Source organism: Manacus candei, unplaced genomic scaffold, assembly GCF_025592945.1.
Source record: "Manacus candei isolate 608988 ecotype Guabito, Panama unplaced genomic scaffold, ASM2559294v1 h1tg000119l, whole genome shotgun sequence".
NCBI classification, from domain to species: domain Eukaryota; kingdom Metazoa; phylum Chordata; class Aves; order Passeriformes; family Pipridae; genus Manacus; species Manacus candei.
Genome location: NW_026138167.1, coordinates 2407475 through 2423593, shown reverse-complemented (window position 1 = coordinate 2423593; position 16119 = coordinate 2407475). Strand labels below are relative to the sequence as shown.

At 41.4% G+C, this 16119-nt stretch overlaps 1 protein-coding gene across 7 annotated transcripts in view; it reads left to right on the top strand.

The window, feature by feature from the left end:
- The window catches only part of VPS13C (vacuolar protein sorting 13 homolog C), an 86476-nt gene that overhangs the window by 43116 nt on the left and 27241 nt on the right, over positions 1-16119 (top strand). For all 7 annotated transcript variants that reach the window (XR_007900292.1, XR_007900291.1, XM_051770449.1 and 4 more), the window contains 16 exons: positions 446-684; positions 1882-2111; positions 2418-2510; positions 3421-3786; positions 4842-4931; positions 5317-5472; positions 6509-6773; positions 7580-7737; positions 8258-8379; positions 9023-9317; positions 10704-11093; positions 11750-11854; positions 12571-12735; positions 13087-13215; positions 14510-14643; positions 15025-15151. Coding sequence is in view for 5 of the 7 variants with exons in the window: in XM_051770449.1 (XP_051626409.1) it covers positions 446-684; positions 1882-2111; positions 2418-2510; positions 3421-3786; positions 4842-4931; positions 5317-5472; positions 6509-6773; positions 7580-7737; positions 8258-8379; positions 9023-9317; positions 10704-11093; positions 11750-11854; positions 12571-12735; positions 13087-13215; positions 14510-14643; positions 15025-15151 (3064 nt within the window). In the remaining 2 variants the exon portion in view is untranslated. The remainder of the gene's footprint in view (positions 1-445; positions 685-1881; positions 2112-2417; positions 2511-3420; positions 3787-4841; positions 4932-5316; positions 5473-6508; positions 6774-7579; positions 7738-8257; positions 8380-9022; positions 9318-10703; positions 11094-11749; positions 11855-12570; positions 12736-13086; positions 13216-14509; positions 14644-15024; positions 15152-16119) is intronic.

Genomic DNA, 16119 nt, shown 5'->3' with positions numbered 1-16119 from the left:
CTCTGCAGTGCTGGCAGTTGGGGCCTGTCATGCTGTGGGCTTGAGCAATGAATGATGTAATTTTAGTCATGTTAAGCAAGTTTCTGCTTTTGTATGTTGATTTCCCATGTTATCCAAACAAAAAAAAATATTGGAGTCTTGCAGATTCCAGTAAATGGTGTAGAAGAGCTGAGTAGAGAGTACCCAGCCTCAGCCAGAGTTCTGTGCACTGAAACTCCTCTGTGATTCTTATGTGCCACTTCCAAAAGTGTAGTGCACTAATTTGAAATTGAAATTACTCCTCTGTTAGAAAAGTCTATACCCTCTTATTTCTGGAAGAAACACTGATTGCTTGTAGAGTAATCCTTATTTATAAACACTATGGGGAGAAAAAATGGCACTGCTTATGTATCCTTGTTTTTCTAGATCCATGTTTGAAATGTTTCTTATTAAACTTGTTTTCCAGAATGATAGACAAGAAAGATGACACACATGACAGTTCTATGATAGATATAAGGTATAAGCAGGATAAAAATGGAACTGGAGTTGTTGCAGTCCTTGACAAACTGTACATATGTGCCAGTATGGAGTTTTTGTTGACAGTAGCAGATTTTTTCATTAACTCGATGCCAGCATCCTCAACTGAAAGATCTGCACAGTTCCAATTAAAGCAAGTTGCTTCTGGGAAATCCAAGCCAGAAACAGGTCTGTAAAACCAATTTCCACCTCCACCCCCATTCCCCTCCTTTGCAAGACTTCACACTGAAAACAATTCCTCCAAAAGTTTTCAAGATGCTGTCTTGGTATTAGACTTGAGAAATGAAATTATTCTTCAAAATGTGGGAATTGGCCACTGACAGTGTATATTGATTTCCTCTTTCTGGTTGAAGACTGGAGGTAAAGCATGATGAAACAAGGGCAAGAAAGACCATTTCTAAGAGTATTTTGTTGGTTTGAAGTGATTGCTGGGCTTGTCTGAGCTGTGGTGAGACCTCACCTGTGGGGTGTGTTGTCTGGCTGATTCCCAACAGCCCTCCCTTTCTTTTGGGGACCTTGGCAGAGCACCAGGAGTGACCCTGAGGTTTGATGAACTGCCCTGGTGAGAGGAGAGCAAGCAGTTCACTTGCTCTCCTCTTCCCCTGTTGGAGATGTGCCCAAGTCCTGTGGTGGAGGAGGGATGATACTCCAGGAAAATGGCACTTGCAAGGAATGTTCAGGACTATCCAAATGTGTTGGTGGCTGCAACCCACCATGCCCAGCTTCCTTTGCTTTTCCTGTAGTGCCCTGAGCCTCAAACTGGCTCCTGTTCCATGGCAGAGCTCTGATATTCTGATATTTCCAGCAAGTGTTAGGCAGGAGCAACCCCTGTGATTAGTTTGGTGTGCAGGAGGCTCCCACCTCTCACTGAGAACCAAAGGGATTGATCCATCACTAGGGTAAAGTGTCCTGCTTTTAGCTGAGAGAATATAATATGATTCTCTCCTTCTGTTTGGAGACCAAACATATTCAGACAAGAAATTCTGTATTGATAATTTGGTTTTGATTTGTAAGTGTTCACTCAAAAAAGTGAGTCACTTTAAGTGTTGAGCCAGAAAATAACTATTTCCAGCTTGCCTCTGTAGAGGCAGGGCTTTGACTACAATGTGCAGAGTTAATCCTGTCCTTCTACAGCACTGAGCAATTTGTTCAGAGCTAAAGTTCTGACCAGTTTGCTGCTCATTTCTGAACACTGTGATATTGAGTTTCAGCAGTGTATTCCTGTAAAAACGGAAACATTATTTATTAAATTTGTACCTCTACAATTGGGTAGCAATTTCCAGGCATGGTTTCAGTATTATGTACATGGTAATGCTTTCAAACCTTTTATATTCAAGGGTGTTTTTTTTAAATTTATTTTCACAGAAATACCTGTACGGCCAAATATGACAGTAAAAGCTGTGATTCTGGACCCAGAAGTTGTGTTTGTTGCTAATTTGACCAATGCTGATGCTCCTGCCTTAAAAGTTTCCTTCCAATGTGACTTTTCTCTGACATCTGGAAGGGATGCACAGAGGATGACTGCTCAAGTGAATGGCTTCAAAGTGTTGGCCTGTGCCTTTCTCAAAGAAAAACAAGACAAGAATGTTACTACTGTAAGAAAACCACTGTTTTTTTGACTGTACTATCAGTCTGTGTGTTGGGTTTTGTCTGTTTTTTAAGCATTAGGTCAAAAGCTTTTATTTCAGTGACTTTTAATCTTCAGTACAAAATTGCTGTTGTGCAAACTGGGCTGCTGGAATGTGTGGCAGTGCATGAAAAAATGCTGTTGCTCTGAAACGTGTCATTACTTTATGGGGTCAGCATGCCCTGGGCCTATGGGATGAAAAAAGTACAAGACCTTTTGAAATGTTTGGATTCCAGGAGTCACCTTAATAATCAAGTGATGTTTTTTCACTCAGGTGTTACGACCATGTTCCTTGGTCATGGAAAATATGGTGCATGTCTCAGGATTACAGACTGTGGCAGTAACAATAGAAGAACTTACTATTAAGGTAAGATTATTAAAACTGTCTTTGGAAGAACAGCTGCTTCTCAAACTGTAGCTTGGTTTTTGGTGGTTCAAATTTGCATTTTCCCCATTACTTTAATTCTAGAAATAAACATTTTTAGAGCTGCTCCGTGTTGGAAAAAGTCATTATGTGTTCCTTGTGCTGACAGTCCCTTCACCAAAAAGGACTCATTTAAATACTTCAGATTCTGAGATTCCTCCTACCACTTTCTTCCAAAGTTATGAAATAACCTTTCCCCCTGCTGCCACCACCACTATTTTTGTCTTCAGTTAGTCTTACAAGAATGCACACACCCCCAGGTACATGGATGATATAAGGCTGTTAACATGATTTCCAGAATGGTACACAATGTGAAATACCTTGTTCTTAACAGGTAAGCTAATAATTGTGTCTCTGGTGAAGGTATTTCTGGATGTGAGTTGCTGATTCTCCTGTAAAAAGTTCCCAAATAGGCATTTGTGATATGAAGAGCCTTTAACTGTAAGTCCCTTGTTCCTGAGGCAGAAATCCTTTGACAGTTGTACTGTGCTGCCAGTTGGAGTGGTGGGGTACAGAACTCTGCCAACAGGCTTTTGTGAACACCTCAGGGATCTTAAAAACAAAGGAATGCTTTTCAGCGTGGCGGGGAAAAGGTGGATATTGGCTGCTGGTATGGGAGTACCACATATTGGCCAAAGGGAAATTCCAATCTGAGAATTTTGTTCTTGGTCCTGTGGGATTGTGAGGGAGGAATTGGGACATTTTGCAGGAGAGGAAAACAAGAGGAGGTCCATGAATGGATTCTGTTCCTTGAAATTTAAGTTGCATCTCTTACGAGGGTCTGTAATATTTGCTATTTCCATTTATAATAGATTTTGTACTTCAATAAAAGATTTTTTTTTCTTTGTTCAAGATCTCACCCATAATTTTGAATACTGTCATTACCATTATGGCTGCCATAAAACCCAAGGCAACAGAGGAGGATTCTAGAGGAGCAGCTGAAGTTGCTGAGAATCTGTGGCAGGTGAAGCCCATAGACGAGTGCAATGCCTGGTTCCTCGGGGTTGATGTGGCCACAGAAGCAACAGAAACTTATAAGGACCGTGAACAAATTCTGAAACAGGAGAAGTTTGACATTGTGGTGAAATCAGTTCAGATGACCCTGGAGTGTGGTCTGGGCCACCGGACTGTCCCTTTGTTGTTGGTGGAATCTGCATTTTCAGGTGTCCTTAAAAACTGGTCCTCGCTGATGGAGGTCTCTGCTGACACGTCACTGGAGGTGTGTGGGATCCAGTTGTTAGCAGTTTAAAACACTTCTGTATGTCTCCTGACATTCAAGTAACTTTTTAGTACACTTTGTCTGTGCTAAATTAATAATAGGTTTAAATTGTAATGCTGTTAGGAGCTCTTTAGCAGTCAGGCAAGTGTGACCAAGCATAACGTGGCTGAACAGCCCCAGCTCCCTCAGCCTCTCCTCATAGGACTTGGGCTTGAATCCCTTCCCCAGCCTTGTTGCTCTTCTCTGCACCTGCTCCAGCCCCTCCATGTCCTTCCTGAGCTGAGGGCCCAGAACTGGACACAGCACTCCAGGGGTGGCCTCACCAGTGCTGAGTCCAGGGGCAGAATCACTTCCCTGGCCCTGTTGGCCACACTGTTCCTGAGCCAGGCCAGGATCCATTGGCCCTCTTGGCCACCTGGGCACACTCTGGCTCCTGTTCAGCTTCCTGTCAATCCACACTCCCAACTCCCTCTCTGCCTGGCTGCTCTCCAGCCACTCTGACCCAGCCTGGAGCTGCAGGGGGTTGTTGTGGCCAAAGGGCAGGACCCGGCACTTGGGAACATCCAGAGCTGTTGAGTCCACAACTTCTATTCAGATTTGAGGTGATTGAAGGGCATTAAAATCCAGATGTTTGCTCTGAGTTAGAGGAATCATTCCAGTGGGCCAGACTGAGACTGTTTTGCTCAGACTAACTGTTATTTCACAGTGCAATGAGGTACTCGTGGCACTGAAGTTTCTGGTCTCCAAGTCGTTCTCTCAAACAGGGTAGGAGAGGATGGAGACTTGATGATGTTAATTGAAGGTGTTAAAAAGATACAGTGTTACCAGGATGTGTGGTTGCCCTTAAAGCAAGCCAGAAAATGAACTCTTCCAAAATGATCTTACTGGGGAAAAATTTATGATATGTTGCATTTCTGTGTATTAATTTTTAAGCCATTAAAAGTTAATGCTAGAACCTCCAAAATTGATAGTTTGCTTATTAACGTTTTACATAATAATTTCTATTGGAAGGAACCTGGTCCTTTGTTTTTGTTTAATTTTGGTTATGTCTTTAGATTCATTATTACAATGAAACTTATGCAGTGTGGGAGCCACTTATTGAGCGAATTGAAGGAGGAAAGAAGCAATGGAATTTAAAACTGGAGGTATGTAAACTACTTGAAACTATGTGAAATGGTTTGAATAGGCAGCTATTTTTTAATTTCTTTAAAGTTTTATGTGGCAGAACATTGACCTTTTGAATGTTGTTGATTTGAGGGGGATGTGCAGTTTCACTTGGGGAAAAAAAAATCAATCTTTAGACATCTTAAGGTTTTTCTGAATAATGTTAATTGTCCAGTGCATGGACAAAAAGAAAATAACTTGCCTTCAGTGTTGGTATAAAATATCCATATTTGTTTAAGGCATCTGAGCTTTACAAGTTGTACTTTTTTGGTGAAATTGTCAAGTGTAGGTCAAGTTTTTTCCTGTTTTAACACAGGAGAAAGTAACTTCTGTGTTCATAAAGACCTAATGAAACTTCTCTTTCAGATGAAAACTAACCCTGTCCAAGAGAGAAGTCTGATGCCTGGGGATGATTTCATTGTCCTTCCTGAGCCACAAACTCTCATTAACATCTCCTCCAAGGATACAATGAACATCACAATATCCAAGTGTTGTCTGGCTGTTTTCAGTAACCTGGCCAAGGTAGTTCTAACTGAATTATCTGGTTCTGTAGGAAGTTCTGATTTTTTCTTTTTTAAAGAAGTTTATTGGCTGCCAGTCACAAGTCAGTGGCTGTCCTGCAGCTCTGACAGATGTTACCTAGAAGGGCTGAGGAGTTTTACTGGGATTAGTCCTTTAGGGTTGGCAAAAAGGTGGTGCTAAGCTTTTCAAAGAAGCAGCTTCTGTGTTAGAGCAACAAATGTGCTTATGCAGGACTTAAGGAAGGGTCATACATGCAGGCCAAATGAAAATGAAATGCTCCAATAAACACAACTATTTGCTACAATGCTCTTTCTGAAATATTAAAAGAGAAATTTACCTTCCTTTCCAGTTTTTCTCCTTTATTGAATACTAAGAAAAGTGTGCATTTTAGGATTGGCCTTGAAACTATAGGAGTAGATTGTCCAGTGTGTTAAAAATACTTCTTCCCCCTATTTTTCTTGTGGTAGTAGGTGTGCTTATGAATGATCTAGACTGCTTTTCCCTCCTTTTTTTTTAGGGGGTGAAGAAATTTTGGTTACTAAATTAAACTGTTTTTACAAAATGTGACTTATGCCTATTTATTTTTTAATTCTAAATTAAAACCAGTTTTGTAGCAGTTCTGTAAGTACTTGCTAATACTGTAAGTCTCTCTTGGCAGTCAGTTCCCCTGGCTTCTGTGGAACCAAACAAATGTTTGTAAGCATAAGTTGTGATTGAATATGAAGTACGTGCGTGTTCCATGTCCTTGTGACTTCTCTGTCCCAGATCTTATGTTTCTCTTACAACCCAAGAACTGGAAAAATGCCCAGTGAGGAGCAGGAATGCTTATTGTAGCATCAACATGTACTGCAAACCACAGAATAAAATTAAATTCTCTGGAAGTAACCTTCACTTCCCTGAAGTACTACTCTACAAAGCATAGGTCTTGCTATATATAATTTTACCCCTCTGTAAAATGATAGTTGCTGGGAACTGCCTTTCTGGATATCTTGCATTTATTGATGTGTGACATTTTTTTATTTGTTGTTAATTCCAGGCATTTTCAGAGGCAACTGCATCCACGTTTGACTATTCCTTTAAAGAGACAGCCCCTTTCATAGTGAAAAATGCCCTGGGTGTTTCTCTCAAAGTGCTTCCCAGCTCCAGTTTTCGGATAGTTGGTTCCACTGGAAAAGAAAAGCTGAATGATATAGAGGTTGGGCAGAGCATGGAGCTGGAATACTCTGCCTTTGAAGCTCCCCAGCGAGGGAGGTTGTCTGCGTTGTACCGCCAGGAGAGCTCCCTCTTCTCCTTGAATTTTGGTATGTGCTGAGGAGCTGGGTGTGGGAACAGGGGGTCACAGGGTTAAATCAGGGGGTGGAAATGTGTGTCGAGTACATGGTGTTTGAACCACTTTTCAATACTGATGCCAATTAAAAAACCCCACAGAACAGCTACTGGACTTCTTAAAAACTTGTAAAATTCCTTTTCTTCAGTTTTTCAGAGAGTAAAAAGCACAATAATTTTTCTTCCCCTTTTGGAGAAGTGGACGACATTCTAGTGGAGTCATGGGTAGACCATGTTAGACCCTGTGACACAGGCCTGTGCATTCCAGCTCCTGTTCAACAGGAGCTTCATTTCCCCTACCCTTACTTGGCTTCCTGTAGTTACCCAGCTACTCAAGAGCAGTTATGTTTCTGGTTTTTAGCTTTGCCAGAAAACACTCTAAAGAGAATAGGATACAACAGCTACTAATACATAATCTCCTGAGTTTTTCCTTTCCATCCCATCCCATCTGAAGGTACTTGGCCTTGATACAAAGACCATGTTCTGTGTTGCATTTCATTAACTCACCCAACAAGTACCTATGTTTACTGCTTGGGGTATTTCCTGGGCTATGTATAAATCATGATCTAAAGTTACAGTCTTGAGGAGTATTTGGACCTTAAAGCTTTCCTTCAGTGGTACTCAAGTACCATTTCAGGTGCTTTTGCCAGAGAGAACTTTGATCCTGGCTGTTGCTGTTGAACTGTTGGGGTCTGTTGAACTGTTGGGAGCTGTTCAGACAGGAAATGGTAGTGTGATTTGTTTTGCCTGACTGAGATTTTGGTATGTTTTTGTGGCTCAGAGCTGCAGGGATATAAAGAGGCACTGAGTGTTCCCATAGCCAAGCCAGGCCGCCGCCTGTACAACGTCAGGAGCCTTGCTGGGCACTCAGACTCCATCATTGTCCAGATTGATGCCACAGAAGGGAACAAGGTCATCACTGTACGGTCCCCTCTGCAGGTACAAACCAGCCCAAAGCCCAGGCACTGCTCTTCAAGGAGTGACTTGGCCTTTCTTCCTTAATGCCGTTTTTGAGATCTTTTTGAGTAACTTTTTTTTTTAAATTCTTTTTTAGTAGCTTTTCCAAGAAGTTACTTAAAGGCCAATTATTAAGTATTTTGCTCTATTTGTTAAATGAATTTTGAGCTGTGTTCTGTATGTGTGTGTGTGTTCCTGATAAATGGAAAATCCGTTTTTTTCCTTTTCCTTTTGGCTTTCTAATATCCTCAACACTGAGGATACTTTTTATACAATTTGGCATTTTAAGTGTGTTTTTCATTTCGTGGGACTTAGAATGAAGAGTTTTTTTCATATGCTTGTGTATTGTCTCCTTCAGAATTATTTTAAGACACATAAAGTCTGTTTTCTAGAGAGTTTGGTTAAATCTGCTATTGCTGTTTTTCCTTCCTGTTATTCATCCCTTTTCCTTTAGAAATCTGTACCACAGAAATGCAATGAAAATTCTGCATTTTGATTCCAGATCAAGAACCATTTCTCCATCCCATTTATGATCTATAAACTGGCTAAAGGCTCCAAGGTGCTGGAGGCAATTGGCATATCCAGGCCAGAGGAAGAATTCCATGTTCCTTTGCATTCATACAGGTAAACTTTCCTTGCTCTGAAGGGCTGCTCTCTGGGAGTCTGATGCACAAATACAGCATTGCTGGGGGAGCTTGAATTTGCACTTGGAAGTCTCCCTGACCGGGATAAAAACCCAAAATCCAGAACCTTTTCCCAAGTGCTATGAGGAGCAGCTGAGGGAGCTGGGGTTGTTGAGGCTGGAGAGGAGGAGGCTCAGGGGAGACCTCCTGACTCTCTACAACCCCCTGACAGGAGGGGGGAACTGGGTGGGTTTGGGCTCTGCTCCCAGGAACCAGCAGTGGGACAAGAGGGCACGGTCTTAACTGCACCAGGGCTGGTTTAACTTGGACACCAGGAAGAAGTTCTTCAGAGAGAGTTATTAAACATTGGAATGGGCTGCCCAGGGAGGTGGTGGAGTTGCCATCCCTGGAGGTGTTTGAGCAGAGCCTGGATGTGGCACTGAGTGCCCTGGTCTGGGGGACAAGGTGGGGTTGGGTCAGAGGTTGGACTCGATGATCTCAGAGGTCTTTTCCAACCTGATTGATTCTGTGACTGTGTGATTGGGTAGTGAGTGTGCTTAGAGTGTTAGCAATGACTTCAAAGTGGGTGAAGTTGTCTGTCAATACAAATCTGTTGTGTCCCACTTCCTGCCCCCTGCCTGCAGGTGTCAGCTGTATGTCCAGCCCATGGGGGTGTTCGAGGGGCAGTTCAGAGAGTCCACCACTTACATTGCCTGGAGGGAGGAGCTGCACAGGAGCACTGAAGTGAAGTGCTTGTTACAGTGCCCAGCCATGGAGACCAATTTCCTGCCTCTGATCATCAGCTCAACAGCTGTACCTGATGAACTCAGTTTTATTTCACCCTATGAAGAGGAGTGGGATCCAGCCTACATTATCCACCTGTACCCCACACTCACTGTGAGGAATCTTCTGCCATACTCCTTGAGATATTTACTGGAGGTAAGTTATTTTAGGGTTTATTTGTAAATCCTTGACTCAATTTTAAGTAGGACTGTATTTACTTAGAAGTGCAGATGAATGTAGCGTGTAAGATAATGAATGTTGGGTTTTGTATTTTAATTGTAAATGAATGAGGCAGATCATGGATTGATTCTGGGACTTCTGGGGCTTAATTTTTTGAATTTGGATGTACCTGGCCAACTCTGCCTTGCTCCTTAAATATGAATCCTGTACTGGATTGGTCTTTTTCTTTTACGTTCTTCTGAGATACTGTTTGTGTTTTGCAAGATGTCTTTTGCTTCTCAAGAAGAGGCATAAGACAGAGGATCTACAATTTCTAGAGCTTTTCTTCATATAGAAAATGCAGCTTTTCTCCATTCTAACACTGATTCTTTACTGATGATTATTGTGGGGTCATCCTTGCACAAACTGGAAGAATTTTTGCAGGATGCTACACAGACCATTTCCCTCTCCATGCAGTATTTTCAGTATCTAATATTTCTTCATGAAATCTGAGTGATATTAGCAAATACAACAGATGTGAGGATTTAGAACCACCACCCTTGTTTGTTCTGGTCTGTCCTGTTTGCAGGACTGGCTGTGGCATTCATTTAGATCTTGTTTCCACTTCTGTGCAACATCCTAATGGCACTATTCCCACTTTTCCTTACCTTCAGTGTCCTTCAGTACTTGGACTCACAGCACATAGGACAGAGTGCAATTACCTTGGTTGAGGAGCCAGAAAGTAGTAATTCAAATCTCTGTAGTAGTAATTCAAGTCACTGTACCTCTAGATGGGTCTGTGCTTGTTGTCTTCACATCCCTAGACTAATGAAGCCTGGCCACTATTTCAGACAGTAAAATACACTGTTTATTAGGAAAAATTAGGAAAGCTATTGTTGTGGGATGCTACTGCCTGAGCAAAGTGGTGCTGCTAAATAGTGTGGCAGAGCTGCTGGCTTTCTGCCTTGGGTGATCTTCAGTGGGAAAAGCCCTGGCTGTACATCTGCAGCACTGTCCTGCTCAGTGTTACACCCAGGAGAGTAAGCATTGGGTAAGAACTCATTGCCAAAACCTTTGGAAATCATGGAGGAGGGAGGGTGAGAGAAGAGAGTGAGTGGAGACAGGGAATAAATTGGAACTAGTTTGCCTTCCTGAAACCCAGAACTAAGACTTAATTAAGAATTTATTACTGTCCTGCAGGAAAAGTGCAATGGATCTCACATTATTCAGAGGATCAGTCCCAAATAAAAGTGATGGGAGTTTAGGACACATTGTACTGAGATATCTGAAATTTGCATCCTGCAAGAGAATAAAATACTGGGTTTTGAATGCCTTTATTTTAAATATTAAAATCTTAATTTGCCTCTTCTGCTTTTGCTCCAGGGAACAGCAGAAGCCCGGGAATTAACTGAGGGGAGCGCCGCAGACGTTTTCCATTCGAGAATCAGTGGAGAAATAATGGAACTGGTGCTGTTAAAATATCAAGGCAAAGACTGGAATGGGCATCTTAAAATCCATGATGGGATGCCCGAGTTTTTCCCCGTGTGCTTCACGTCCCACTGTGCAGCCTCCCTGACGGTGGACGTGTACATCCACACCAGGAGGGTGGGGAGCCGCCTCGGCCTCTCCGTGTTCAGTCCCTACTGGATCATCAACAAGACCTCCCGTGTTCTCCAGTACCGAGCTGAAGACACTCATGTGAAGCATCCAGCAGACTACAGAGACATTGTTTTGTTCTCATTTAAAAAGAAAAACATTTTTAGTAAAAATAAGGTATGTTGATTTTAAAGTCTTGCTCTGAGGGGGAAAGCACACAGATATTTCATATAAAGAATATTTTTATGTCGTTTTTAAGTCTAAAGACTCATTTGGCAGTTGCTTTCTTTGGTACTTTGGCATTTAAAATGCACACTGTAAATATGCTGTTTTGTGTTAAACACATTTCTTTAGTTTTGATTTTTTTTGTTTTGGTGTGATGTTTGCATGGTCAAGTAAAGAGTACTGCAGCAGAAGATTTTTTCAGAAGTGGCCTTTCGTTCCTTTTAAATAACTCTTCTTACCCAACAGTAGTTGAAAAACTGGTTGAAGAAAGAGTGTTTATTCCTCCCACCTCTTCAAGTTTGTGAGGCACCCCAAAATGTAGGCTTTTTGCCGTGTATGTGTGTGCTGCCATGAGCAGACAATGAGTGCTCCTCTATTTTTCTGCCTTGTACTGTAACATCTTCTCCAGAACTCAGGCACAGACTAATCAGAATATGAATAATGATACTACTTTCTAAGGTTATCTAAACTTACAGAAGGTTTTGAAAGCACTGATGTGTTGTCTTTATACTGCTCCATGTGATATGATTGCACTCCATAATGCACAAGCTGTAGGATTACAGTGAATTTATTGAATTACTTTGCATGTTGTTGTTTTTTGTCTGTAGATCCAGCTCTGTATTTCAACCAGCACTTGGTCCAATAGCTTTTCCCTTGATACTGTAGGAAGCTATGGATGTGTGAGGTGTTCAGCCAATAACATGGACTACCTGGTAAGATATCTTTCTGTGTTTTAGGAAGCTCTCTTGGGGTTCTTTTGCCTTGACTCTTTCCCTCATTAAGGCCTTCGTTTCACTTCTTCCACTGCTTTTAAAGCATGGAAATATTTAACATTTAGGGTAATAACATTTATGCCCCAGCTGTTCAGGTCTGCACCTGTCAACAAGTAGTTTCACCAACAGAAGTTGCAGCTGAATTCCTAATTGTGGTTTATATAACAAATGTGCAGTTCTGGGCTGTTTGAAAACACAATGGTGAATGTGCATAACGGAGAGAAGAGTTCACAGCATAATTCATAACTGCAAGTGTTTAGATCTTCAGCCTTTATCCAAGACTACATTTCCACAACTAAGCAGAATAAAGATATGTGGGGAGTTGTGTTTCCATATATTAGCTTTGTTTTCTGATGGTAATGGTCATTTTAGGTTGTCTTTATTTATTCTAGAGGATTCCTGTTGGGTTTTCTCCACAAATGCTACAGCTACAAAATGCTACAGCTACAAAATGTTACTTGACTATTTTCTTAATTGTGTTGCATAATTTGCTGACTTTACTCCATGTCATTGGTTCTTTTATTTCAGGTGTTCAGAGCCAGGAGTGTTGTGTGCCAGGTTTTGTAATTAGAGCGTTGGCTTTTCCTTTTTTTCCATCCTGACTTTTCTTCTGAGCTTGCTGTTGATTGTTTGCTCAAATTGTCCTTGTTTGACAGGTTGGAGTCAGCATCAAAATGAGCAGTTTTAACCTGACCAGGATAGTTACCTTCACTCCATTCTACACAATAGCAAACAAATCTTCTTTGGAACTTGAAGTTGGAGAAATTGGTCCTAATGGCTCTCTTCCAACTAATAAATGGAATTATATCTCAGCTTCAGAGGTAATGAATGCTTCATGGTTTTCCCTTTGGATGTTGTTGCAGACAAACAACTGGTCTCTAGGTGTCACTTGAGGAAGGAGCAGTTCTCTCATGGGAGCTGTCACTTGTGATGGATGACATGGGTACCTCCCATCTCAGGGGAACTTGAGCAGCACAGGTTGCATGTGTTGGTACATTAATGAAGTCCTTCAGTTTAGGTAACTTAGTAAATGTAGCTGAGATGTTCATCAGGAGATACTTGGGTAAGGACTAAGGCATGTGAAATAGTCACCAGCCTGTTTGTTTTCCTGCTGGCTCACTGTACTGAACATACAGGAACTGTTCAAGTCACATGTATTTCTTGTTTCACAGTGTCTTCCATTCTGGCCTGAAAACTCCTCTGGTGAACTTTGTGTCAGAGTAGTTGGCTATGAGAGCCCATCCAAACCATTCCTGTTTAACGCCCAGGATAATGGGACTCTGCTGAGACTGGAAGAATTGGTGAGACTGCCTTTGTGTGCTCCCTTCTTAAACTCCATTTTAGCCCTCTGGTAGCTTGACTCACCAAAATCATCCAAATTAAACTGTGTATACACTGCCCTTCAGTTCTGAGGCATAAAAAAGGTTGTGAATCAACTTTGCAGAGTTGTTGATGTTTTTGTAGCTGTGTAGTCAGGGGGATTTACTTGTGTTAACCCTATAAGAAGATGAACAACTCTGTTGCTATTAAGTTCAAATTGTAGAATGGTAAAATGCTTAGATTACACCTCTGACATCTGGGGTTTTGCAGAGGGAATGTCTTGGGTGCCTTCAGTTTGTTTAAATAGTTATCCTAAAATGTATTGTATTTTTTATTTTCTTGATAATCCACTGCATGTTGGACACACACAGTTTGGGGGCAAACTAATTTATGAGTCAAACAGCTGAATCTTACTGATTTCAGAACTCCCCCTAGCCTAGCATTACAGAATGTGTATATAAATGTAGCATGTTCAGACAAGGCTTTGGATGTATTGCTCATCATAACTAACTGAAATGCAACTGATTGTGAGGATAATCCAGCTCTCCAGTTTCCTGAAGCATCTTTTTCAAAGGTGGATGTGTCCCTTCCCACCTCTTCTCCAGATCTTATAATGTAGCAGAAAAGTCAATTTATCTTGCTAGAGGAGCATTTTGAGAAAGGTGTCTGAAGAGACAATCCCAAAGGGAAAGCATGAAGTACCTCCTTTGTATAAGCAAATGAGAAAAGTGGTGCTGTACATGCTTCAGAAATATCTTGCATATATACTGAGAAGCCATTAGGAGAAAGACTCAGGATGAAATGTTTAGAGGTTTAATGAACAGAACTTTTCTGCTCTTTTTGTTAATGTATATTTGTTGTACTTTACAAACTTACACTGAAGTTTGTCTAGACCTTCACATTTTTAAGGAGTATGCAGGAACCTGCAGTTTTAAATGTGACTAAGTTTTGTAACAGAAAGTGAAGGGAATTATCACCTTTACTTTTTACTGAACTTGGCCAAATGAAGTTATTTGAATAAAAATCTTTAATTTTAATATATTTTTTTCAATTAAATCAACAAGGAGTTTGTGGATGCTACTGATACCCACCTAAAGTCAGCAACCAATGTGTTTGAGCTTGCTGTTACTAGATAATGCAGGGGACATTTCCTTATTTCATTTGTAAGAGGCCAGCGAAAGACTGATCTAAAACCAGCAGTTTAGTCTGTTCTAAATTGAATTTATGTATGGAACTGGACTTTAAATACTGGACTTTGTCTAACTCCTTCTGCAGAATGGGGGCTTGCTGGTGGATGTGAATGTTTCAGAGCACTCTACTCTCATAAGCTTCTCTGATTACCATGAGGGAGCTGCCCCAGCCCTGATTGTGAACCACACCCCGTGGGACTCCCTCAGATACAGACAGAGGTACAGACAGACACTGTTCACCACTGATTGTTTAACCAGGGGGGACCCCTGGGGAGGAAAGGAGTTCTCTTTTACCATTATGGGACCTTGAAAAAGAGATGAAAACCCCTTTTCTTTCTCATATTCTTTTTATGAAGTATTTTGTCTTCCTCATAGTTTGAGAAAGTGGAGAGAAAACAGTGGGAGTATAAATCCTGGTTCCCCAAGAGCTGGTGAACCTCCAGCTGGCCTTGTTTGGAGTGGATGGCCTGACTCCTTCCCACCTCACCCCAGGAGGCTGGAGAGGTGGAGGATTTAGCCCTGTGATTTGCTTGCTCCCCTTCCAGCACTGCTCCTTACCAGTGAATGCTGTTATTTTGCTGCTTTGCTTTTCCCCTGCAGTGGATTACAAGAGGAAATGGAGTTGAAACCAAGGCAAGTGTGCCTGTTTGCCTGGACAGATCCAACCAAACCAAGAAAATTGACTTGGGGCTACTGCCAAAATTTTGGTGAACATGACCTACTGAAGGTAAACTTCAGAAGGGGGGAAGTAAATGCTGAACCAAGCTAGGACTGTTACAAGGTTAAAACTACCTGGCAGAAAGCTTCCTCAGTAACTTCACATCTGTCTTGTCCTGTAAGAGACCTTTGAGCCTCCTGTCAAGCAGCAAGATTTTGGATGTTTAGATTAATATATTCAGAGGATCAGACACAAACTGCAGCTTGCATTTGCTCTGGGTTTTGTGAATATGGAAGAAGGAGCATCAAGTGTAGGAGCTGTGGAAGTATCTAAGGAGTAGAGAGGATGAATAATTCACCAGTTTTCCAGCAGTGCTGCATTTGCCTTAAGTATCTCCCTAAAGATGGAGAAAACCCCCACTGTTGTGACTCTCACTTCCTGTGGGAAATGCTTGTATGGAGCAGAGAATTCTGAATTGCTCACTGAGAGCTATTTCCACGTTTGTAACTCAGGCAGAACTAAAACAGGAGAACGTGTGAAGTGGGGGCAAAATAATAATAATGACCAAGATGGAAAATGACTGAGAGAAACAGGGACAGTGGAACTGTAAGCAGAGGTAATTCTGGGATAAGACAGAGCAAGGGTTTTGTTGGAGAATGGGAAGCAAACATTCATGGAGGAAGGTTTTTCTCACTTAACTGGAATGTGGGCTAAATGAAGTCCTATGTGCATGTCTCTAAATAGCTGCCTGCTTGCACCTTACACTAAAATCTGAATTCTTCAGAGGTGGTTTTTCTGTTGACTGGGCACAGTTAAGAAAATTAAAAAGGATTAGTAGCTAAAAGGAGGGACAGGAAAGTAAGTTCTTGTTTCATTTTTGCCGGGAATAGGTTTAATTTCACTCAACTGAACTCAGTTAACCAAATCCAGTCAGCTTTACCATATAAACACTTTTTGGGGTCAAATTTTTTACATTTAAAATGTTTTTACTTTGAAACTGATTTCCTTACTTTATAATTATGTTTACATTTATGATT